This window comes from Cherax quadricarinatus, chromosome 41 (assembly GCF_038502225.1).
Source record: "Cherax quadricarinatus isolate ZL_2023a chromosome 41, ASM3850222v1, whole genome shotgun sequence".
NCBI classification, from domain to species: domain Eukaryota; kingdom Metazoa; phylum Arthropoda; class Malacostraca; order Decapoda; family Parastacidae; genus Cherax; species Cherax quadricarinatus.
Window position 1 is genome coordinate 4885958 of NC_091332.1, and position 26905 is coordinate 4912862.

The following is a 26905-nucleotide window of genomic DNA, read 5'->3' on the forward strand; positions in this document are numbered from 1 at the left end:
GGACGGAACCAGCAGAGGTCAGTCAGAGCAGAACAGAACAGCAAGGGCAAGCACACACACACAACTATTCTCAGAACCATACAACCTATCACACCATCCCAACACACACTACAATCCATACCCACAGCCTCCACCCAACACCGAGCTATAAAATCCCACAGTATGCTACCAGATCTCCCACACTCACAGGCCCCCCAAACCACAGTGTTGGAAAGGAAACTGAAGGTATAGTACACAAACGCTGATGGAATAACAAATAAGTGGGAGGAGTGGCATGAAAGAGTCAAAGAGGCATCACCGGACATCATAGCTCTCACAGAAACCAAGCTTACAGGTATGATAACAGATGCCATCTTTCCAACGGGATACCAAATCCTGAGGAAAGACAGAGGGAACAGGGGGGGTGGAGGAGTGGCATTGCTGATCAAAAATCACTGGAGTTTTGATGAGCTGGAGAGAGGAGACAGCAGAGAAGAAAGTGATTACATAGCGGGAACACTTAACTCTGGAGGTCCCAAGGTGGTAATAGAAGTGATGTATAACCCACCACAGAACAGCAGGAGGCCAAGGCAAGAGTACGACGAGAGCAATAGAGCGATGGTTGACACACTGGCTACAGTGGCCAGAAGAGCTCATGCATGCAGGGCAAAGCTCCTGATCATGGGTGACTTTAACCACAAGGAGATCGATTGGGAGAACTTGGACCCGCATGGGGGCCAAGATACATGGAGGGCTAAGATGATGGAGGTGGTACTGGAAAACTTCATGTACCAACACGTAAGGGACACTACAAGAGAGAGAGGAGAGGATGAACTAGCAAGGCTGGACTTAGTATTCACCTTGAGTAGTGCAGATATCGAGGACATCACATATGAAAGACCCCTTGGGGCCAGTGACCATGTGGTTTTAAGCTTCGAATACACAGTAGAGCTACAAGTGGAGGGAGAAGCAGGAAGGCCAGGACAAATAAAGCCAAACTACAAGAAAGGGGACTACACAGGAATGAGGAACTTCCTAAATGGGGTTCAGTGGGACAGAGAACTGGCAGAGAAGCCAGTTAATGAGATGATGGAATATGTAGCAACAAAATGCAAGTAGGCTGAGGAGAGGTTTGTACCCAAGGGTAACAGGAATAATGAAAAAGCCAGGATGAGCCCATGGTTTACCCAAAGGTGCAGGGAGGCAAAAACCAAGTGTGCTAGGGAATGGAAGAAATATAGAAGGCAAAGGACCCAGGAGAATAAGGAGAGCAGTCGTAGAGCCAGAAACGAATATGCACAGATAAGAAGGGAGGCCCAAAGACAATATGAAAATGACATAGCAGGGAAAGCCAAATCTGACCCGAAACTGTTGTACAGCCACATCAGGAGGAAAACAACAGTCAAGGACCAGGTAATCAGGCTAAGGAAGGAAGGAGGAGAGACAACAAGAAATGACCGTGAAGTATGTGAGGAACTCAACAAGAGATTCAAAGAAGTGTTCACAGAGGAGACAGAAGGGGCTCCAGAAAGACGGAGAGGTGGGGCACACAACCAAGTGCTGGACACAGTGCACACAACCGAGGAAGAAGTGAAGAGGCTTCTGAGTGAGCTAGATACCTCAAAGGCAATGGGGCCAGATAACATCTCCCCATGGGTATTGAGAGAGGGAGCAGAGGCGCTATGTGTACCCCTAACAACAATATTCAATACATCTATCGAAACAGGGAGATTGCCTGAGGCATGGAAGACAGCAAATGTAGTCCCAATCTTTAAAAAAGGAGACAAACATGAAGCATTAAACTACAGACCAGTGTCAATGACATGTATAGTATGCAAAATCATGGAGAAGATTATCAGGCGAAGAGTGGTGGAACACCTAGAAAGAAATGATCTCATCAACATCAGCCAACATGGTTTCAGGGACGGGAAATCCTGTGTCACAAACCTACTGGAGTTCTATGACATGGTCACAGCAGTAAAACAAGAGAGAGAGGGGTGGGTGGATTGCATATTCTTAGACTGCAAGAAGGCGTTTGACACAGTTCCACACAAGAGATTGGTGCAAAAACTGGAGGACCAAGCAGGGATAACAGGGAAGGCACTACAATGGATCAGGGAATACTTGTCAGGAAGACAGCAGCGAGTCATGGTACGTGGCGAGGTGTCAGAGTGGGCACCTGTGACCAGCGGGGTCCCACAGGGGTCAGTCCTAGGACCAGTGCTGTTTCTGGTATTTATGAACGACATGACGGAAGGAATAGACTCTGAGGTGTCCCTGTTTGCAGATGACGTGAAGTTGATGAGAAGAATTCACTCGATCGAAGACCAGGCAGAACTACAAAGGGATCTGGACAGGCTGCAGACCTGGTCCAGCAATTGGCTCCTGGAGTTCAATCCCACCAAGTGCAAAGTCATGAAGATTGGGGAAGGGCAAAGAAGACCGCAGACGGAGTACAGTCTAGGGGGCCAGAGACTACAAACCTCACTCAAGGAAAAAGATCTTGGGGTGAGTATAACACCAGGCACATCTCCTGAAGCGCACATCAACCAAATAACTGCTGCAGCATATGGGCGCCTAGCAAACCTCAGAACAGCATTCCGACATCTTAATAAGGAATCGTTCAGGACCCTATACACCGTGTACGTTAGGCCCATATTGGAGTATGCGGCACCAGTTTGGAACCCACACCTAGCCAAGCACGTAAAGAAACTAGAGAAAGTGCAAAAGTTTGCAACAAGACTAGTCCCAGAGCTAAGAGGTATGTCCTACGAGGAGAGGTTAAGGGAAATCAACCTGACGACACTGGAGGACAGGAGAGAAAGGGGGGACATGATAACGACATACAAAATACTGAGAGGAATTGACAAGGTGGGCAAAGACAGGATGTTCCAGAGATTGGACACAGTAACAAGGGGACACAGTTGGAAGTTGAAGACACAGATGAATCACAGGGATGTTAGGAAGTATTTCTTCAGCCACAGAGTAGTCAGTAAGTGGAACAGTTTGGGAAGCGATGTAGTGGAGGCAGGATCCATACATAGCTTTAAGCAGAGGTATGATAAAGCTCACGGTTCAGGGAGAGTGACCTAGTAGCGATCAGTGAAGATTCGGGGCCAGGAGCTCGGACTCGACCCCCGCAACCTCAACTAGGTGAGTACAACTAGGTGAGTACACACACACCCACACACACACACATGATAAAGCTCTAGGAGCAGGAAAAGAGTGGATCTAGTTGCTATCACCAAAGAGGTGGGGCCAGTACCTGTGAATCGTCCCCTGCAACCACAAATAGGTGAGTATATGTACAGTTATTCCTTTACGCAACACATGTCAGGCCCATCTTGGAGTATGCAGCACCAACATGGAGCCCACTCTTTAAAAAGCATTGTAAAAAACTGGAAAAAGTGCAGAGGTATGCAACAAGTCTTGTTTCTGAAATAAGGGGCATGAACTATGAGGAGAGGTTGACCGAACTGAACCTAACGACACTGGAGGATAGAAGAAGCAGGAGAAGACATGATGATAACATACAAAATACTCAAGAGGAATTGATAGGGCAGACGTGGATAGGATACTTGAGAGGCGGAAAACAGGTACTCTGGGGCAGAGCAGGAAGTGAAAGACACAGATGAACCACAAAGATCCATTTCTTCAGTCTCAGGAAGTGTAATGACCTTGACAAGGAAGTAGTGGAGGCAGACTCCATGCACAGTCTTAAGAGTAAGCGTGAATTTCAAGCTGATCAGAATTGTCATTCCTCAGTAACTGAGTGGAAATCAATCACTGGCAGTTTCGAACAGATGAGGCTCAGTAACAACGCGAACTCTTGTGTTCTGGAAAACACACCAGGGCTGAAAATTTGTTTCCGATCAGAAGGCGCATCGGAGAGAGGAGCTCACGACGACGTTTCGGTCTATCTTCGACCATTTACAAAGTTACTGTGACCAATAATTCCAATTTTTTTTTTTTACTATTTTTGAATATTAACGCATTTACCCGCACACAAACTCCAGTTAATGTGTACTGTCCTGTCCGTAAGACGCGTCACCCATTAAATATTGAACAAAACAAATTAAAAGAGGTAGACTCAACGTGATTTGACGGAAATAAAAGTTTGTACACTTTTGTACACAATAAACTGTCACATGTGCGCCTTACACACTTCAGTTTCTCTGTCACATGTGCGCCTTACACACCTTAGTTTCGCTGTCACATGTGCGCCTTACACACCTTAGTTTCGCTGTCACATGTGCGCCTTACACACCTCAGTTTCGCTGTCACATGTGCGCCTATACACTTCAGTTTTGCTGTCTGCTGTCTACAAATTAGGAAGCATCTTATATAAACGTAAGAAGCCAAGTGGCAGAGGCTTTTGAAAGTTATCGAAGCAATTTCAGTAATCTTGGAAGGAGTTCGACAGCTTTGGTTATAGGGCGCCTGGTAATACTTGCATGAATCTTACGATAGTTAACATACACCAGAGTCTGGACTGGTTGAGGTTCGCCGGTACTCTCCCGGTCCGGGTCTTGTCCAGTTGGGGACTCGGCGTAAATCACCAGTGTCTAAAAATTTGACGACGACTGGATGAACGAAATACAAGGGATACTTAGAGAGGGAAAAAATTACGTACCCCCAAAGAGGATACTTAATTATTCAAGAGTAATTAGTTTTTATTGCATGTGACTAATTAACGCAAACATTCAATACTCTATTTTTCACCAGAATAATAAATCTGCGAGAAGTAAATAGTCAAAAAGATGTGCATATATGCACGTATGTATGTACATGCATATATATGTATGTATATATATATATATATATATATATATTATATATATATATATATATATATATATATATATATATATATATATTATATATATATATATATATATATATATATATATATATATATATATATATATATATATATTAAGCATGTATGTATGTATTTGTATGTATATATTTATGAATGCATGTACGTATTTATGAATGTACGCATGCATGCATGTATGTATGAATTTGTATGTATGTATGTATGAACGTATTTTTGTTTGTATATATATATATATATATATATATATATATATATATATATATATATATATATATATATATATATATATATATATATATATATATATAAATATAGGGAGGTACCACCTCTAGAACTGTTATAGGGACCCTCATCCTCAGAGAAAAGAATAAACTTGCTTCAGGGAAAACTTAAGATTCTCCCTGAAGCTGTTTGAGAATTTTCTCCTACCACCCCCTATATTATGTATATATATTTTATTTAAAGACAAAATACATTGACAAAACATTCACAAAAATATGATACAAAGTAAAACAACATAGGTAACTCAGAGCTACATCTCGAATACTTCGTCCAGCTCCCCTGCGGTGGGCCGCGTGCCCAGAATGCTGCAGGCATTTCCTCTCTGGATCGCAACACTGAGTCTCTGAAAGAGGAAGCTGGTCGCCCTGTGGTCCTTGGTTTCTATGATGAGCTTTTCACCCAGCTCTTTGAGGAACTTTTGAGCACACTTGCCCCATGCTCCAAGGGTCTCCGACCCTATTGGAATGAAGTTATAGCAAGGGGGAAGGTCTTCATATTTTCGGATCTTCTGGGTCTCCCTGTGGCTGGCAGCTCCACCCCCTTCCACTACAGAGTATGGCAAGTAGGTGTCTGCCAATGTGGCAGCACAGGTGTAGTCCCAGGCAATCTGCTTTCCATCCTTCCAGGGTAGCATAGTGGCTCCATCAGGACGCTTTTGACTTCCATCAGACCTCTGTACTTGGGGTTCCCGTTGAGCTGGGCAACGGGCTGTGGCGAGGCTTCTCTTTATTATGTCACTGATCTCCTCATGTCTGGCATACTTCCCTTCTGCTGTGTGGCACACGAGACCATGGAGTCCGAATTGATCAGCTGTCGCCCTGCCGCAAATACACCTATGTTCGGTGAGGATGGGGGCGGCTAGGCGAAGAGCAACACCAATCCGAATGGCCTGTGGGTCGAGACGGGTGCCCAGGGAGGAATTGGGAACAGCTAACAGGAAATCTCCTGAGTGTGGTGCCTTCACTGCCAGGAGACGAGCTTTGTTCTTTCCTGAAGCATTGGAGAGCATTGTGTTGGCGATTTTTTCCATGATCGGTTTGTCCCAGTGGGACTGTTTGTGCTGTTTGGGAGGAGCTGGTCTACTGGAGGAGTCTGTAAGGGTGTCCCACCGAATTGCTGCTTCAGTAAACCTGGGGTCTTGAGCTCCTACCAAGTCTCTTCAAGCGTTCGGGCACTATCTTCTTGACTAATGCACTGGAAGCCAAACACGAAGACAGAAAAGCAGGTAAAGCAACATGCGTTGCTTTACGCACCCCTATACCTCCCAGTCGCACTGGGAGGGTTGCCTGATCCCATTGCTCATCCTCTAGTGACAGGTTCAGTGCCTTCTTAAAAGTTGATCTCAGGTGTGCATCATATTCATCAAGTGTTGGGTTGTCAAAAGAGGGTGCACACCTCAAGAAGTAAGTGAGTCTTGGCATAGTAAGGCACCTTGTGAGGAGATACAGAGCATCATGGGCATCAAGATCGCTTATTCTCTCCTCCATTCTCATAAGGTCATTCAATTTGTCCCTGAGGACAGTATCGATGGCCTGGTGACCCAGCGGTGCCCCCAAGAGGGTACTGTTGGACGGAGTTGTAGTTGAGATTTCCGGGAGGATTCTTCGAACAGCATTGATTATTTCCTGGTTCGCTGTGATGATTTCACACTTAGAGGGATTGAGGATGAGTCCCAAGCCTTCTCCCTGTGTTTTCACCAGTTGTAGGTCCCCCACGAGGGACTCTTCAGTACCTGCCAGAGTGCCGTCATCCAGGTACCAGATATTGAGCTCACTGCGAAGGCTGGAAGTTAGTTCTCTTACTGCCAAGCAGAAGAGAAGTGGAGCAAGTGGGTCACCCTGCTGAACACCCTCTGATGATTGAATTTCATGTTCTCCAAACAAAAGAATTGAGGGTTTGCTGTAGCCGGCTGAAATGAAGGGAAAGAGACTGGGGAACCGAACCCGAACAGCTGGCAAAACAGCATCTCTCCTCACCATATTAAAGGCATTTCTAAAATCAAGTTTGACTATGGCCTTGTCTTCTGGTAGGTCCCTGATGTAGGCCCTTGCCGCATGAGCGGCAATATATATATATATATATATATATATATATATATATATATATATATATATATATATATATATATATATATATATATATGTGTGTGTGTGTGTGTGTGTGTGTGTGTGCGTGTGTGTGTGTGTGTGTGTATGTATGCATAAATGTATAAGAGAGAAAGAGAGAGAAAGAGATAGAGAGAAATTCCCACTAATGGTCCTACCATTAACAAGGTCGGGAAACTAATATTAAAAATCTGAAATTCATTTTCGGTGACGTCTAAGAGATGATCAGTTCTCTCCCGGTGGCTGCTTCGTATTTTTTTTTTTTTTTTGCGCGGAGGACGCAGTAAATATTTTTATCCATCTCGGTGGAATGACGTTACTAATATAAAAATCACCAGCACTACAATGCCTCACGAACGATGTCGTCGACAGAATTACAAATCCTCACTAACATGTTCAGTTCACGTTGGAAATGACATAAAATACAGACAAGTTAGTGATTGAGACACGTGTGCACCACCTGGTATCTTCACTGTTGAAACCTTTAAACGTATGTATACACACACATACATCATATATATATATATATATATATATATATATATATATATATATATATATATATATATATATATATATATATATATATATATATATTCTTTTCTCTGAGGATGAGGGTCCCTAGGACAGTTCTAGAGGTGGTACCTCCCTATATTTATATATATATATATATATATATATATATATATATATATATATATATATATATATATATATATATATATTCTTTTTTTTTTCAACAAGTTGGTCGTCTCCCACCGAGGCAGGGTGACCCAAAAAATAAAGAAAATCCCCAAAAAGAAAATACTTTCATCATCATTCAACACTTTCACCACACTCACACATTATCACTGTTTTTGCAGAGGTGCTCAGAATACAACAGTTTAGAAGCATATACGTATAAAGATACACAACATATCCCTCCAAACTGCCAATATCCCAAACCCCTCCTTTAAAGTGCAGGCATTGTACTTCCCATTTCCAGGACTCAAGTCCGACTATAAGAAAATAACCGGTTTCCCTGAATCCCTTCACTAAATATTACCCTGCTCACACTCCAACAGATCGTCAGGTCCCAAGTATCATTCGTCTCCATTCGCTCCTATCTAACACGCTCACGCACGCTTGCTGGAAGTCCAAGCCCCTCGCCCACAAAACCTCCTTTACCCCCTCTTTCCAACCCTTTCGAGGACGACCCCTACCCCTCCATGTCATTCTACTTTGATCCATTCTCTCTAAATGACCAAACCACCTCAACAACCCCTCTTCTGCCCTCTGACTAACGCTTTTATTAACTCCACACCTTCTCCTAATTTCCACACTCCGAATTTTCTGCATAATATTTACACCACACATTGCCCTTAGACAGGACATCTCCACTGCCTCCAACCGTCTCCTCGCTGCTGCATTTACCACCCAAGCTTCACATCCATATAAAAGTGTTGGTACTACTGTACTTTCATACATTCCCTTCTTTGCCTCCATAGATAACGTTTTTTGACTCCACATATACCACATATACCATATATATATATATATATATATATATATATATATATATATATATATATATATATATATATATATATATATCAAGTATGTTTTATTTAAAGACAAACTACATTGGCCAAACATTCACAAAAATACAACAGAAAGTAAAACAACATAGGTAACTCAGAGCTACATCTCGAATACTTCGTCCAGCTCCCCGGCGGTGGGCCTCGTGCCCAGAATGCTGCAGGCATTTCCTCTCTGGATCGCAACACTGAGTCTCTGAAAGAGGAAGCTGGTCGCCCTGTGGTCCTTGGTTTCTATGATGAGCTTTTCATCCAGCTCTGAGGAACTTTAGAGCACACTTGCCCCATGCTCCAAGGGTCTCCGACCCTATTGGAATGAAGTTATAGCAAGGGGGAAGGTCTTCATATTTTCGGATCTTCTGGGTCTCCCTGTGGTATATATATATATATATATATATATATATATATATATATATATATATATATATATATATATATATATATATATATATATAGGGTGAGCAGGTATTGTGTAATTAATGTAAGAAGACCTCTTTCAAAGTCTCACGACCATAACAGTCTGACGACCCCTCAGAGAGTTGACCAGCAAGAATTTCTCATGAATTTCGTAACTCCTCTTTGCTGCGTTAAACACCAAAATTAATCTCTTTCTCTTAATATCTAAATTTGAATTATTATGATTTCTCTAACATTTCTTATTAATTTCCTCTCATTTAAGCTTCAGTGAACATTCAGTTTTATTTACATGTTTTTTTTATTGATAATATTGATGGATATAAATCAGTTTTTATTTGATCTTAATGGGCGTGTCATCGTTCTGTATAGGAGTACGTTGCTCGTGCATGGCTGGCTGGCACGGAGGCGTGGAGGTCGTACCCAGCCCACCACCTTACTCGTGCATTCTCCCTAGGAAAGCTTCCGTCTCCCCAAGTTGAAGGATTAAAGCCTCGCCTTGTTTACTTTGCCCAACTTGGCTGGCCACATCAGATTGAATTCAGATTCCTGCAGTGTTCGAGGCCTGGGATATGCATGCTCGCCTCTGAGCTCTTTTATACATCTGCTTGTCGCAGAGAGCTCAATAATACTACCAATGAAAGCATATTCCTGTAATCCTAAATCGTATAAAGCAATCGCCCACATCGTTTCGTATAATGAAGAGGTAAAGCTTTGAGAGAAATATATATATATATATATATATATATATATATATATATATGTGTGTGTGTGTGTGTGTGTGTGTGTGTACTCACCTATTTGTACTCACCTATTTGTGGTTGCAGGGGTCGAGTCACAGCTCCTGGCCCCGCCTCTTCGCTGATTGCTACTAGGTCCTCTCTCTCCCTGCCCCATGAGCTCTATCATACCTCGCCTTAAAACTATGTATGGTTCCTGCCTCCACCACATCACTTTCTAGGCTATTCCATGGCCTGACTACTCTATGACTGAAGAAATACTTCCTAACATCCCTTTGATTCATCTGAGTCTTCAACTTCCAATTGTGACCTCTTGTGTCTGTGTCCCATCTCTGGAACATCCCGTCTTTGTCCACCTCGTCTATTCCGCGCAGTATTTTATATGTCGTTATCATGTCTCCCCTGACCCTCCTGGCCTCCAGTGTCGTCAGGCCGATTTCCCTCAACCTTTCTTCATAGGACAATCCCCGTAGCTCTGGGACTAGTCTTGTTGCAAACCTTTGCACTTTCTCTAATTTCTTGACGTGCTTGACTAGGTGTGGATTCCAAACTGGTGCTGCATACTCCAGTATGGGCCTGACGTAGATGGTGTACAGAGTCTTAAACGAATCCTTACTGAGGTATCGGAACGCTATCCGTAGGTTTGCCAGGCGCCCGTATGCTGCAGCAGTTATCTGATTGATGTGCGCCTCAGGAGATATGCTCGGTGTTATACTCACCCCCAGATCTTTTTCCTTTAGTGAGGTTTGCAGTCTTTGGCCATCTAAACTATATTGTGTCTGCGGTCTTCTTTGCCCTTCCCCAATCTTCATGACTTTGCATTTGGCAGGGTTAAATTCTAGGAGCCAGTTGCTGGACCAGGCTTGTAGCCTGTCCAGATCTCTTTGTAGTCCTGCCTGATCCTCGTCCGATTCGATTCTTCTCATTAACTTCACATCGTCTGCAAACAAGGACACTTCTGAGTCTATCCCTTCCGTTATGTCGTTCACGTATACCAAGAACAGCACAGGTCCTAGGACTGACCCCTGTGGAACCCCGCTTGTCACAGGCGCCCACTCTGACACCTCGTCGCGTACCATGACTCGTTGTTTCCTCCCTGTCAGATATTCTCTGATCCATTGCAGTGCCTTTCCTGTTATGTGTGCCTGGTCCTCTAGCTTTTGCAGTAACCTCTTGTGAGGAACTGTGTCGAAAGCCTTCTTGCAGTCCAAAAATACGCAGTCGATCCACCCCTCTCTCTCTTGTCTTACTTCTGTCACCTTGTCATAAAACTCTAGTAGGTTTGTGACACAGGATTTTCCTTCCCTGAAACCGTGCTGGTTGTCAATTATACACTTGTTTCTTTCCAGGTGCCCCACCACTCTCCTCCTGATGATCTTCTCCATGACCTTGCATACTATACACGTTAGAGATACAGGTCTGTAGTTTAGTGCCTCATGTCTGTCTCCCTTTTTAAAAATTGGGACTACATTTGCCATTTTCCATACCTCAGGGAGTTGCCCAGTTTCAAATGATGTGTTGAAGATCTTTGTTAATGGCTCACACAATATCTCTGCTCCCTCTTTAAGGACCCATGGAGAGATGTTGTCTGGTCCCACCGCCTTTGAGGTGTCAAGTTCGCATAGCAGCTTCTTCACCTCCTCCTTGGTTATATGTACCTCATCCAGCACTTGCTGGTGTGCCCCCCTGTTCTGATTTCTTGGAGTCCTACTGGTTTCCACTGTAAATACCTCTTTAAATCTTGTGTTGAGCTCCTGACATACCTCTCGGTCGTTTCTTGTGAATTCCCCATCACCCTTCCTCAGTCTGATTACCTGGTCCTTGACTGTTGTTTTCCTCCTGATGTGGCTGTACAACAGCTTCGGGTCAGTCTTTACTTTTGATGCTATGTCATTTTCATATTGTCTCTGAGCCTCCCTTCTTATCTGTGCATATTCGTTTCTGGCTCTTCGGCTGATTTCTTTATTTTCCTGAGTTCTCTGTCTTCTGTACCTTTTCCATTCTCTATTACACCTAGTTTTTGCCTCCCTACACCTTTGGGTGAACCAAGGACTCGTTCTGTTCTTCCCATTATTTCTGTTTCCCTTGGGAACAAACCTCTCCTCTGCCTCCTTGCATTTTGTTGCTACATAGTCCATCATTTCTTGTACTGGTTTTCCTGTCAGTTCCCTCTCCCACTGAATGTCTTGAAGGAAGTTCCTCATGCCTGAGTAGTTCCCCCTTTTGTAGTTTGGTTTTTCCCAGCCTATTCCTGCTACTCTCTCCACTTGGAGCTCAACTATGTAGTCGAAGCACAGAACCACATGATCACTAGCTCCCAGGGGCCTTTCATACATGATACCCTCGATGTCCGAACTACTCATGGTGAATACAAGGTCCAACCTTGCTGGTTCATCCTCTCCTCTCTCTCTGGTAGTGTCTCTAACATGTTGATGCATGAGGTTCTCCAGTACCACATCCATCATCTTGGCTCTCCATGTTTCGGGACCCCCATGGGGCTCCAGGTTTTCCCAGTCAATCTCCTTGTGATTGAAATCACCCATAACTAGTAACTTTGCTCCCCCCATGTGTGCTCTCCTGGCCACCTCGGCTAGTGTGTTGATCATTGCTCTGTTGCTCTCATCGTATTCTTCTCTTGGCCTCCTGCAGTTCTGTGGTGGGTTGTACATTACTGCAATTATCACCTTATGTCCCTCAGACTGGATTGTTCCTACTAAGTAGTCCCTTTCGCCCATGCCATCCATTCCTTCCATTTTCTCAAAACCCCACTGGTTTTTAATGAGCAGTGCAACTCCTCCTCCCCCTCTCCTCCCTCTGTCTTTCCTGAAGATTTGATATCCGGATGGAAAGATTGAATCTGTTATTATTCTGGTGAGTTTTGTTTCTGTGAGTGCTATTATGTCTGGGGATGTCTCTTTGATTCTTTCGTGCCACTCCTCATACTTGTTTGTTATTCCATCTGCATTTGTATACCACACCTTCAACTTCTTTTCTAAGACTGTAGTCTGGGAAGTATATTGGGGTTGGGGAAGTGGGAGACCTGGTAAGGAACTATGGGTTGTTGCTGTGGGGGTGAAGTTTGTAATGTAGTGGGTGGGGGCATTGGATGTGGCATGGGTGTTTTGATTTAGAGTGTTTGGTTGCACTGGGGTTGACCTGGTTGGGAGGCTTCTATAGAAAGTTGTGAGGGAGGCTGTATTAGATCTTCTTCCTGGGTCTGGGATCTCCTGTCTGTCTTCTCCATCCCCTCTCTTTCCTCCTTTCGCCTTTGTACCATCTCTCTCAGTTTCTTCCTTTCTTCTTGTGTTCTGTCGCGGTCGAGATACACCCTCCTGTATGCCGTCATGTCCCTTAATCGTGCTTTCTCCTGCAGTATCCTGGTCCGAGTTGCTTCTGCCTTGAAGGTCACTCTCACTGGCCGGGTTCTTTTTTTTACAAACCCCCCTATTCTCCGAAAATTTTCCAGCTGGGTCATATCGTCTTCTCCTATTGCTTTCATGATGCTTTCAATTGCTTTTTTTTCCCCTTGTTTTCTTGCTTCATATGTTTCCCCTTCGACTTCCTGGAGCCCATACACAAAGACTGACCTCACCCTTTCATTCTCCCACTGCATATCCCTGTGTATCCCCTCATTTAATTTGGTTTCCTCCACTGCAGCTTTCCTTTCATCAGTTTCACTGGCTAATGTACTTGGGCTCAGTGGCCTGTCATTTTCCCTTCTCGGCTTTCCTTGGGCTCTGTTGTTGTCTGTTAGGGCCTCCACATAAAGCTTAGCTCTTTCATTTGCTACAGTCTCCTCTGATAGAGCATCTCCATGCAGTTGTGCCCCTTCTTTCCCTACAGTCCCCTTATTTGTGGCTGAGGTAGCAGTCTCTGATGTCAATCCCAAAATGTTCTTTAGTTCTTTATGCTGTTTCAGATTTTTCAGTTCCTCTTCTAAACTCTGTATCCTAGCTTCTGCTGTTTTGACATGCACCTCCCACTTCCTGCTTTCCATATCTATCCTCTCTTCCATTCTCATGCTAAGTTCTTCTAGTTTCTTTTCCCATTCATGATCCCTTTTTATGAGCTCTGCTGCCCAATCTTCCTTTGCATTTTCCTCCTCCTGTCCCTTGGTTTTTCTTGTTGCTCTCTGGCAACCCATTTTTGTTTTATCCTGATTGCCTCAGAGTGGGAAACCTATGTAGTTCTGTATGTTAGGTTAGTAGTGTGTGTGTCAGAGTGTGGGGGGGGGGGAAGTAGTGGAGGAACTGTGGCTATTTGGGAGCTGAGTGGGGAGGGGTGGGGAGGGTTTGGGGTGAATGGGGGAGGGGAGGGTGATCGAGGGAGGTGATGGATCAGGGGAAGTAGTGAGATGTCGGTGGTGAGGGGGGAGTGTGTGTGTGTCTGGATATGTGTGTGTGTGTGTGTGTGTGTGTGTGTGTGTGTGTGTGTGTGTGTGTGTGTGTGTGTGTGTGTGTGTGTGTGTGTGTGTGTGTGTGTGTGTGTGAGTGTAATTTTGTGTGTAATTGTGTGTGGAATTATGTGTGGGTTTATTATGTACTGAAAGGTAGGTGGCTTGTGCTTTAAGGTAAGTCTCAGTGGTCCTTGGCTGCCCACACCTTCTTGTGACCTGACCAACCTCCTGGGATTTACCGCACTTACAGTGTGTGTGTGCGTGTGTGTGTGTGTGTGTGTGTGTGTGTGTGTGTGTGTGTGTGTGTGTGTGTGTGTGTGTGTGTGTGTGTGTGTGTATGTGGGTGTGTGTATGTGTGTGTGTGTGTGTGTGTGGGGGGTGTATATGGGTGTGTGTGTGTGTGTGTGTGTGTGTGTGTGTGTGTGTGTGTGTGTAATTATGTGTCGAATTATGTGTGGGATTATTATGTGTCTGAAAAGTAGGTGGCTTGTGCTTGGAGTGTAATGTAGATTCTCAGTTGTCCTTGTGTCCACAACCTATGTGACCTGACTCCCTTGCAGTGTTGCCTATATCACCTGCTTATAGTGACTTAATCGCCTTGTTCAATGGATTACCATTTGCTAAACCTTATTGAATACTTGAGTGCCTATTCTTTATCGTGCTATGAGAGTTAGACCATTCACATTCAGCTTGGCGGTTAAATTGGAACCTGGACCCCACACCCAAACAACCACTCATAGGTGATACAGTACTTGTATTGCAGCTGTAGCAGTGTAGATTGTCCAGGTCGATGTGACGTCCTGGAGTATCCAGCTCGATGTACGTCCTGCGTAGATCCACCTGTGTGTGTGTGTGTGTGTGTGTGTGTGTGTGTGTGTGTGTGTGTGTGTGTGTGTATGTGTGTGTGTGTGTGTGTGTGTTTCTGTGTGTCAAAATGAGAATGATAATTTTAGTAGTGTATGCCTAAAAATGCATACGTTAGATATATACTTTATTTATAATGATTTCCCCTTGGTTATCACAACTCGTGGTAGCACACAAGACAAGTGTTGGGTATATTCTGCTCGGTCTGCAATATTCCTGTAGGTGATATTTATTTTTATATTAATCCAAGTATCTAAGATTGTAAACTCCATTGTAGCCACTACATGGCATAAGGTAAACTCCCGTGTTGGACTGTGTAGTTTGATTTCGTCTATTCTTGTAGAGAACTTTGATAGCGACGATATTGGTAGAAGTAATAGTTGTAGTGGTCGTAGTGGTGGAAGCAGCAGCAGTAGTAATAGTAGCAGTAGTGGTAGTAGTAGCAGTAGTAGTGACTTTAAACTTCCTCTGGGCATAAGCGAGAGAAAAGCTTGGATCAACGCTGGTGCTTAAGAGCACTAAGTATATGTCGGTGTTCACTTAGTAGTATTAGACAGCAAGAGTGCTTTATTTCAGTAACTGATAACGTGTGCTGGACAGTGTAAATCCGGAAACACTCTTATGAATGAATATTCTTCTGGAAGTGCTATGAGTCCTGATGGCTCTTTAGAAAGAATTCAGTTACTATCTCATGCACATGAGATCGTCTTTGCACTGTGAGGTAGTAACTGTGTAGTAAGCCAGTGTCTTCATGGCTTTCGCCAAGGCAACACCTGTAAATGGGAGTTGACCTGAGTTCCTTCTTCAGTGTGATTGTGCTTCATAGCTCTACCTGGAGGAGGTTTTCGTGTAGTTTCTTGATTTCCATACATCTGGGTGTGATTATCAAGACGTCAGTAATGGAGTTAAGTGATTTTTTTTTATTGATGTCGATATATCTCTCTGCTTGAAGGTGTTCCATAAATAACAGTATGGCCCGGTGGCCTGGTGGCTAAAGCTCTCGCTTCACACACGGAGGGCCGGGGTTCGATTCCCGGCGGGTAGAAACATTTCGACACGTTTCCTTACACCTACTGTCCTGTTCACCTAGCAGCAAATAGGTACCTGGGTGTTAGTCGACTGGTGTGGGTTGCATCCTGGGGGACAAGATTAAGGACCACAATGGAAATAAGTTAGAGAGTCCTCGATGACGCACTTACTTTCTTGGGTTATCCTGGGTGGCTAACCCTCCGGGGTTAAAAATCCGAACGAAATCTTATCTTATCTTATCTTATCTTATCTTAACAGTAAGTATTATGGTAAATGTATTCCCCAGTACCGTGCTATATTTCCGCCTGAAAAGTGAACTTTCAAAAGAGAAATAGTCGTACACGACACAGCTCAACGTTAGGAAAATTCTTGGCAGGCATGGACGAGTCAGGTCTATCACTTTGCGTTGTAAGAGTTCAAAGGCTTGTGTGGTAAGTATTCTTGTATACATGGACGTGATGTTCAAGTTGCTTAATTTCTGGTGTGGTATTATACATCTAAGTCGGTTGATTAAGTAGGTCGCCACACGATGCCTCGGCCCGTGTCGTATTTTCCATGAGTTTCTTGTGAATATATTGTACCTAATTACTGCCTTTTTTTCTAACGTGATGCATCACCGAGATAAATATAGCTTTAGCAATACACAAATAACCAGCACATAGGAGAAAGCTTACGACGACGTTTCGGTCCCATCTGGACCATTGACTAGTCATGAGGGAAAAAACTAGTTAAATTAAAAGAATTAGAAGAAAGTTGCCATTTTTTCCACTGACTCTGCTCTTTAAATATTTTTGAATTAATATTACTTCGTCTACTTATATTGCTATAAAAAATGTGACATTGATTAACATGATGTGCAGGTGTGGAAAGTGGCACGAGATGTTATTGTGCTAGATCATTATAATTATCCATCATGTGCAAGAATGGTATATAATACCGACAAGATGAAATTAAGATGGAAATAAATGGTATAAAATACCGACACAATGGAAATATAAACACATATGCAGTATAATGTGATCCTTTATTGACTACGTTTCGCCCACACAGTGGGCTTTTTCAAGTCATAAACAGATCTGTTTGTGACTTGAAAAAGCTCACTGTGTGGGCGAAACGTAGTTAATAAAGGATCACATTATACTGCATATGTGTTTATATTTCAATGAAATTAAGATACATGTGCATCATCTGGGTATCTTTATTGTAGACGTTTCGCCATCCAGTGGCTTTATCAATACAAATTTGTATTGATAAAGCCACTGGATGGCGAAACGTCTACAATAAAGATTCCCAGATGTTGCACATGTGTCTTAATTTCATCTTATCCATCATGGTGCCCCGTATCTCGGCTGGTAGCGTACTCAGCTCGCACACTTAGGTCCGTTGTTAGATCCCCGGTACTGGTGGAAACAATGGGCATGTTTCCTTAAGACACCTGCTGTCCATGTTCACCTAGCAGTAAATAGGTGTTAGCCGACTGGTGTGGGTCGCATTCTGGGGGACAAAATTAGCCTCAGTTTCCCGAAATGTTCTGCATTCTGATATTCTATATAGTATGTTATTCATGCCAGCTATGGTCTATATAATTTGTATCACGTACTTGTAGAAATAAAGATTATTATTATTATTACTAGTATTATTATTATTATTATTATTATTATTATTATTATTATTATTATTATTATTATTATTACTATTATTATTACTATTATCTGTCTGTGAATGAGAGAGATCAAATCAGTTTAATTTACACAACGTTTCGAGCACTCAAAACAAGTCACACAGTGGATATAAATCAAAAGTGAATTCCGAACAGACCTGCTCAGGCTGCTCAGAGCTCCTCCTGGCTCTGCCCTTCCCCACTCCACCCAATTCCATCCCACTCCACCCTCCTCAACTCTGCCTCCCATCCGGGAGCCGGCCCTTACAGCTGTATCGTCATATATATTCATGAAGGCTGGCTCATAGAGAGGATCACACGGGTATTACTATTACTTAGGCGACTACAAAGCACTTCTCATCCTTTCTCAATTTGTACTTGTAATTGGAAATGTCTGTTTCGGTGTGTGTACAAAGGTAATGTAAGCAAGGAGCAACCTGTTGCTGTAGTGCAGAGGGCTGTGGCTGCTGCTGCTAAACCACAGAGACAACCTCTTTCCCTGGTGGCCACGGTGGACCCGAAATGTTACCACTGTGGCCCGAACGGTGGCCGCTGTGGCCCGAACGGTGGCCGCTGTGGCCCTCTCGAAATGTTACCTCAGTGAATCCAAATTGTGACTACGGTGGCCCGACTAGAAGCCGTAGAGGGTCACGGTGGAGATGGCTCTACTTATGAAGACCACGATTGACGCTGAACGAGGTCACAACACAGTAACCAAACAGGAAAAATAAGTGGACCATGAACTTGTGTGTAGATTTTATATATATATATATATATATATATATATATATATATATATATATATATATATATATATATATATATATATATATATATATATATATATATATATATATATATATATATATATATATATATATATTGTCCAATAAAGCAAGACTACAGTTTAGTCTAATATTATCACTAAATACTATAGTTGTCAGAACTTAGGGTTTAAATGTCACAGTAGTCCAGATCACACTGTTTAGAGGTCACAGTGGTCGAGGTCACAGTGGTCCAGGTCACACAAGTCACCTATGTACAGACCGAGAAACTGTTAAATAACTCTGTTAGCCCAGGTCTTCATAATGACCAAATTCACTCATAAGTGCATGGGGCTGCCTAAAATAAACACATTTGTGAAATTTATTCTTGAAATATTCCAAACTTCTTTCGTGAGTCAACAGTTAGGCTAAAGTTTGGCAAGTTTCAGAATGGTTCAGAAGATACCATGCAACGATGAGCTCAGAGCTGCTGGTGGCAGTGTGATTATTGTATTCATGAAAGCTCATGCTGCTAGTGTTCATTGTATTTAGGAAGGTACTACTGTGTGATTATTTCTTTACTGCCTACCTTCATATTCATTCTCCCTTAGAATCTCCTTCCTTCCCTGTCTCCCTTCCTCTCATTGCCTTTCTCCCTCTGTCTCCCTCTCTCATCTGCTTCCCCGTCTTACTCCCTCTCGGAGTATCCCTCCCTCCATTTCTCATCTCCTTACCTCCCCTTCCTCTCCACCTAGGGAGGGGAGTGAGAGTGCTGATGAGCCTTGAGCAACAGGTGAGAATCATTAAGCATGAAAACGCCACCCTGGGAAGAGGCGCACCCTGGGTTATTACCAGCTCCATCACCACTACACTCTGTGGCCACTCAATCTGCTCTTCTCTGAGTGTAAAAAGAAAGGAAGTGGGAAGAAAGGTGGTGGATTGGTGTATATAGTGTATATATATATATATATATATATATATATATATATATATATATATATATATATATATATATATATATATATATATATATGTATATATATATATATATATATGTATATATATATATATATATATATATATATATATATATATATAAATATATATATATATATATATATATATATATATATATATATATATATATATATATATATATATATATATATATATATATATATACATATATATATGTAATTCTTAACAACACAAGTACAGCTGACATTCTTTCTTTGAACCTAACAGTCCTTCGAGGGACGTGCCTTGATGCTGATGAAGAGCTCTTGGGCCAAGAGATCAAACTTGATTACCTCCCATTACCAAGTCGCTGTATTACCCTTACGGATCGAGTGCTTCCCCATGATAAAGCTTATTAAAGCTCTTTTCTTGATAAAGCTCTACGCTTGATAAAGTTCCACTCTGGTCAAGCTCTACACAACACTTCACGTTGTCCAAGATACTTCTGACAGGTGTGACGGAAGTAAGAACTTGGGAACTCAGTTATAGCACTTACAAATTACAGACTGGTTGAACTGAGGTTGTATTGGGTGTTGTTTACAGATGGAGGCGAGCACAGGACAGGTGGTGGTGCTACAGACGGCGACACTGGCCACCTCCGGCAGGTACAAGTGTGAGGTGTTGGCCGAGGCCCCGGCCTTCAACACACTGGTGGAACACGCCATTCTCACCGTTGTCGGTAAGTTCTCCCTCTTTTTCCTTCTCCTTCTTCTTCGTCGTCGTAGTCTTCTTAGGTTCCTCTTTTATTTTCATCTCTCGCCTTCTGTTAATCTGTTTTCGTTTCGTGCGCATCTTTCGTCTTTTTTCGTCTTTCGTGCACATCTTTCTTTCTTTTTGTCTTTCGTAGTCATCTTTTGTCTTCCTCACCTTTTTTTACCTCTTTCGCCTTTCTTGTTTATCTTTTGTCTTCATCATCGTCTTTTTTCGTCTTTCGTCCTCATCTTTCATCTTCTTCATCGTGTTTCTTGATCTTCTTTTGTCTTCTTGGCTGACTTCCTTCGATCTTTCTCTCTCCGATTTGTGGTTCCCTTATTTACTTCTAATACTCGGAGATCTTCATTTCCTTCGCTTTTTTCATTATTACCTCTTCTCCTTTAATCATTCTCGTTCAAGTCTAGTTTTTGTCGAGTTTCTCGCCTTCCCCCTCTTTATTATCTCTTATTTATGCTTGCTTCTCTTCCTTCTCCTTCATTTACATAAATCTTTCTCTTTGCCTTCTATGTTCAACCATATCCTCTTTCTCATTTCTCTCTCTCTCTCTCTCTCTCTCTCTCTCTCTCTCTCTCTCTCTCTCTCTGTTTCCTTCTCATCATCACGGTTTCCTCTGACCCCTGCTATTTATTGCATATTTCTCCGTTCGTCTCATTTTTTTCCTTCTACTATCTCTGTCTGTCTGTCTATCTCTTGCCTATTCATCTTTTCCCTCTTCCTCCACCCTTGGCCGCATCTTCCTCTCAACCCCACTTTTTTTTACGCTCTCCAGTCGGCATTTCCTGGCTTTCATTCTATATTTTCTCATTTTTCATTTCTTATTTTCAGAAGCAAATTGTTTCTCCATTCTCTCTCTCTCTCTCTCTCTCTCTCTCTCTCTCTCTCTCTCTCTCTCTCTCTCTCTCTCTCTCTCTCTCTCGCTGCACCATATTATTAGTCATGAAATATAATTTATTTCTTATTTGTATGTCTCCTTATCTTCATCTTTCTTTTCCTTTCTCATCCTTATCCTTATCTCTTTGCTCTCTCCCCACATCCTCATTTCTCTTTGCTCTCTTCCCGTATACTGAACTCTTCCTCTCTTTTCTCCTCTCTCTCTCTGGCACTTCGATACTTTATATAATAGTTATACCAATGGTAATAAATTCAGTATATATTTATATAGTTTACAGTGTAATTACATTGTTTACAATGTACTTACATTGCTCACACTGTAGTTACATTGTAGTTACACTGTAGTTACATTGTAGTTACACTGTAGTTACACTGTAGTTACATTGTAGTTACACTGTAGTTACATTGTAGTTACACTGTAGTTACATTTCCTACACTGCACGACTATAATTCCCAGCAGGATAACAGTACACTGCTGACACACTCTTTTTCATTAATAATAATAAAGAAAGATAATCCCTGCTCTCACTCTGTGTCTCCTCCCTCAGACATTCCACAGGAGAAGCCGGTGGTGCGCGGTGCGCAGGAGAGGTACCACCCGGGGGATGTAGTTCGCATCAACTGCACTTCTGCACCGTCTAAGCCAGCAGCCACACTCACCTGGTACATCAATGGTGAAGTGGTGAGTCATACCCTAACATCAAAAGCCTTAATTTTAAAAGAGTTCTTGCTAATTGACCAGTTTTACCTATTGAGCACGACATATATATATATGTCGTGCCGAATAAGTAAGGGTTGCTATTTTGGCTTAAATAGCAATGCTCTTCTTGACGAATAGGGCAAGCACATATATATTATAACAAGCTCAATTTAATTTAGATTAATCCAACTAAATATATTTTAGATAAGTTTACAATAATTTAGTAATAAACAAATAAATGAAATATATTTTTTTTCGTTAGATTCAGAATAATTTTTGCGAAATTATTGCATACACAAATTTTCACTTGCCCTATTCGGCAAGAAGTGCGTTGCTACTTTAGCCAAAATCGCTAGTTTACTTATTCGGCACGACCTGGACCTGCCTCGCATGGGTCAGCAGGCCTGCTGCAGCGTTCCTTTTTTCTTATGTTCTTATGTATACTGAATGTAGTGTACTGGAGTTACCTTAGCTGGAATACCTTCACAAGCAGACCTTGGTGAGGTAGGGAAGAGTGGGGAGACAGGTTGGTAGGAAGGGACCAGGGATACCCCTCACAAGCAGACCTTGGTGAGGTAGGGAAGAGTGGGGAGACAGGTTGGGAGGAAGGGACCACAAAGCAGACTTTGGTGAGGTAGGGAAGAGTGAGGAGACAGGTTGGGAGGAAGGGACCAGGGATACCCCTCACAAGCAGACTTTGGTGAGGTAGGGAAGAGTGAGGAGACAGGTTGGGAGGAAGGGACCAGGGATACCCTTGGTGAGGTAGGGAAGAGTGGGGAGACAGGTTGGGAGGAAGGGACCAGGGATACCCCTCACAAGCAGACCTTGGTGAGGTAGGGAAGAGTGAGGAGACAGGTTGGGAGGAAGGGACCAGGGATACCCCTCACAAGCAGACTTTGGTGAGGTAGGGAAGAGTGGGGAGACAGGTTGGGAGGAAGGGACCAGGGATACCCCTCACAAGCAGACCTTGGGATACTATATTTTGACTTTTATTTTTCAATTAAGAAGAATATCAGAAAATATATATATCCAATTTTTTCCTCAAAATTAATCTTTAAATATGGTATTTCCTTCTTGGGAACATAAAACTGACTGAGAAACGCTGATTACGCGACGTTTTGCCCCCAACGTGGAAGAGAGGCTATTCAGGCTTGCTCTAAATTCTGAAGCATTGAAGGCTAAGGAATCGGAGAAACCCTAAGCCCGCGTGGCTCTAAACCCGTGAGTCAGCGCCACGAGTGATGAAGGCTTGAGCCTCCCGCTGATCGTCAGAGAGACACGGTACCTAACTGGATGAATATCATTCGTATTACATGTAGACAACTATGTTCATCACAGTCAATACTCAGTTTGCCTATGCTAACCTTCCTATGGTGTAGAAATATACCTAGTTGGATGAATCTTATTGTGGCTAGCTGGTCCAGTGGCTAACGCGACGGTTTGGAGTTTTGAGACTCTCTGATCGCGTGTTCTAACCCCGCCCTTGGTATGGTTTGTTTGCAATCGTGTCATTACTATTTCGTGAGTCACAGTTTCTAGCATTTTATTACTCTCATAAGCAATAAAGTCCCTGGTGGGCGAAACGTCTTCTTAATAAAATACCTACATCGAAATGTTACCACTCGCTGAACATTTCTCAAGAAATTAAATAAAACGAAACGAAATATTAAAAAAAAATCTTTAAGTATATATGGATTAAATAAAAAAAAATAAAAGGTAGAAGGAAAGACATGTGGATGACATGAAACATGAGGAGCCTTGGTACTAGTAAGTTAGAAAGTGTGCAAGGACTGACGATGGATGATAAATGGTGGCTAATGGTTCTGGATGGCAACTGATGATACAGATTAGTGATGATGGAAGGAGAGAGAGAGAGAGAAAGAGAGAGAGAGAGAGAGAGAGAGAGAGAGAGAGAGAGAGAGAGAGAGAGAGAGAGAGAGAGAGAGAGAGAGAGACAGAGAGAGAGAGGAGAGAGGAGAGAGAGAGAGAGCTCTAACATGCTGGCGGTACTGAATGGAAGAATACAGAGACAATTTTACTCAGTGAAACGAAAGAGAAAATGGGGAGGTGGTTGTGGAATAGGGAAAGAAGGTGGTTGAGAAATAGTGGTTAGAGGAAGTGGGGGTTGCAGATACCACAAAGATATAGTAGTGTGTCGGAGCGTGTTGCACGTCTCCCTACACAGCTTCATACTGCCAGCACTTTTGCAACCCCAGACTAGGAGCAAGGAAAAAAATCCCAGTGAACCGAGAACCGCTGGTTATTGCTCTTGTCTATCCTCCCCATCTCCTCTCCCACCATCCCCCACTAACCCATCCATTCCAACCACTGAAAAAAAGAATATATCCACTCCCGATTCGAGATACACGGACGCGATTTTTTGTTTATCGTTAATATCGGCCGAGTCAGAAATGCTTAAATATGTATATATTTTTTATTTGAAATTTAATTTTGTAAATGGTAGGGCTACCGGCAGAGCGCATAGAATTTTTAGAGCTGGAGACGGGCGGACTGTCAGCCTTTCATCGCTATTACGTAACCCGGTGTTAATTATTTTAGACGGGAGGTTATATCCATGTTGTGTACTGTCGACTGTAGTGAAGAAAAGACTGGTTAAAAAACAAGAGTTCTGTTGGGACAACGTCTAGTTCTATGTAGAGCTTTATAGTGACTTGATAAGAGCTCTACGCAGTGTGAATCAATGCATCAATCAAAGCTTGTTGCGCTACCTGTGTTTTCTTCAGAGAAGGTTGTGTTGCAGAGCTGGAGAAGGCTTTTATCTGTAAATTTTTGATAGGGATTTAAGACAAACAATTTGCAATGTGTAGTTTAGACATACACCACCACCACCACTCCTTAACTACCACAACTATTCCTTAAACTACTACCACCACCACCTCCACCACAATCCCTCCTTAAACCACTACCACCACCAGTACAACCGAAACCATCATTCCTGCTTTCTCTCTCTCTCTCTCTCTCTCTCTCTCTCTCTCTCTCTCTCTCTCTCTCTCTCTCTCTCTCTCTCTCTCTCCACCTGCGTTGCCTCCCTCGCCGGCCACGCCAGGAGACCGTGACAGCTTCGAGGTTTTTCCCCTCCAGCAGGAGTCAAGGCGAGAGTGACGCTACACGACCCTTGCTCTGGATATTTGATTACTTTTGCCGACAAGGAGAGTGTCCGAGAGTGTGTACGTCGCCATCTCCGCCCCCCTCACATCCCCTCCCTCTTTCCCCCTCTTCGCTTTCTTCAGCTACTCGTCCCCCCCCCACTCTCCTTCAAGAGTTTAGCCACTATTCCAGGGCAGGGTCCTGAGCACTGCATCTGTCTTCTCTGTGTTCACGTCAAATAATATTTTCTTCTTTTGAAAATAAATAAATATTATATATATATATATATATATATATATATATATATATATATATATATATATATAATATGTGTGTGTGTAGTAAACTTGGCCTGGTGTTTACAGGGTGTGTCCGGAGTGTTTAAGAAGGTCAGCAGGCGGGGACCTACGATACTCTAGCAACAACTTTTCCATTTTTCTTCTCCTTCAGTGTGGTTCCTGAGGGCGACCTTAGTCTTATGAAGCCATGTCTTGACTCTTGGAACTTCATCCTCTTCCCTTGTTTTGTGTCCCAGTGTTTGTTTGTTTGCAGGACTGACTGTTAGTGTGATTGTTGCGCTTTTCTTCTGTTCGTATTGTGCTCGCTCTCTCTCTCTCTCTCTCTCTCTCTCTCTCTCTCTCTCTCTCTCTCTCTCTCTCTCTCTCTCTCTCTCTCTCTCTCTCTCTTTCTTTCTCTCTCGTACAATGTAAAAAGAATATCCCAGCAATCAGATTAATTTTAATATAAAGGTGTGAGAGATGACCTGTTTGTAGCTACAGCAACAGTGTCATGTTCTTGGTATCCAGTCTTCAGTAACAAGGGGTTGTACCACTTACTACCTACTCTTGTAGTACAGTGGTTGTACCACTTACTACCTACTCTTGTAGTACAGTGGTTGTACCACTTACTACCTCCCCTTGTAGTACAGTGGTTGTACCACTTACTACCTCCCCTTGTAGTACAGTGGTTGTACCACTTACTACCTCCCCTTGTAGAACAGTGGTTGTACCACTTACTACCTCCCCTTGTAGTACAGTGGTTGTACCACTTACTACCTCCCCTTGTAGTACAGTGGTTGTACCACTTACTACCTCCCCTTGTAGTACAGTGGTTGTACCACTTACTACCTCCCCTTGTAGTACAGTGGTTGTACCACTTACTACCCCCCCTTGTAGTACAGTGGTTGTACCACTTACTACCCTTGTAGTACAGTGGTTGTACCACTTACTACCCTTGTAGAACAGTGGTTGTACCACTTACTACCCTTGTAGTACAGTGGTTGTACCACTTACTACCTCCCCTTGTAGTACAGTGGTTGTACCACTGTACTACAGGTGTATTACATAGTGTGTGATCTACCACTTTACATAGTGTGTGCTCATCTCAGCTCCTGGTCCCTGCCTGTTAAGAGAATAAACCCGATTTCCCCAATATCCTACCTCATGATCACTGTCGTACCTATCCTTAAAACTGGGGATCGTGTTTGCTTTCCTCCACCTCGCTTCAAGGGCGCCTTGATGCCGCTGAAGGGCTCGTGGCCCAAGGAACTGAAGAAACCCAAACCTTTACTTGAACCAACCTTAACCGCAATTCCATTCCACAACCGCTGTGGAATGGAATTGTGTTTCCTAATTATATCCAATAATGGCATTGCTCCTATCTTCTACAATCACAATGTACACACAATAAGGTGTATGCCTTAGTGTATACATGCTGGGTTTACCCACACAGTAAGTATTAGAGTTATCTCGAGATGACATGCAGTCATTAGGACTCCTCGTGTAGTCGAAAGACTTTAAAACCTCAATTAACACCTGCTCCCTCT

The 26905-nt window shown here is 42.9% G+C and overlaps 1 protein-coding gene across 2 annotated transcripts in view; it reads left to right on the forward strand.

Moving 5' to 3' along the window:
• Nucleotides 1-26905, forward strand: part of LOC128695877 (cell adhesion molecule 3) — a 471170-nt gene that overhangs the window by 434210 nt on the left and 10055 nt on the right. For both annotated transcript variants that reach the window (XR_011393031.1, XM_070092912.1), the window contains exons 4-5: nucleotides 20211-20346; nucleotides 21821-21954. Coding sequence is in view for 1 of the 2 variants with exons in the window: in XM_070092912.1 (XP_069949013.1) it covers nucleotides 20211-20346; nucleotides 21821-21954 (270 nt within the window). In the remaining variant the exon portion in view is untranslated. The remainder of the gene's footprint in view (nucleotides 1-20210; nucleotides 20347-21820; nucleotides 21955-26905) is intronic.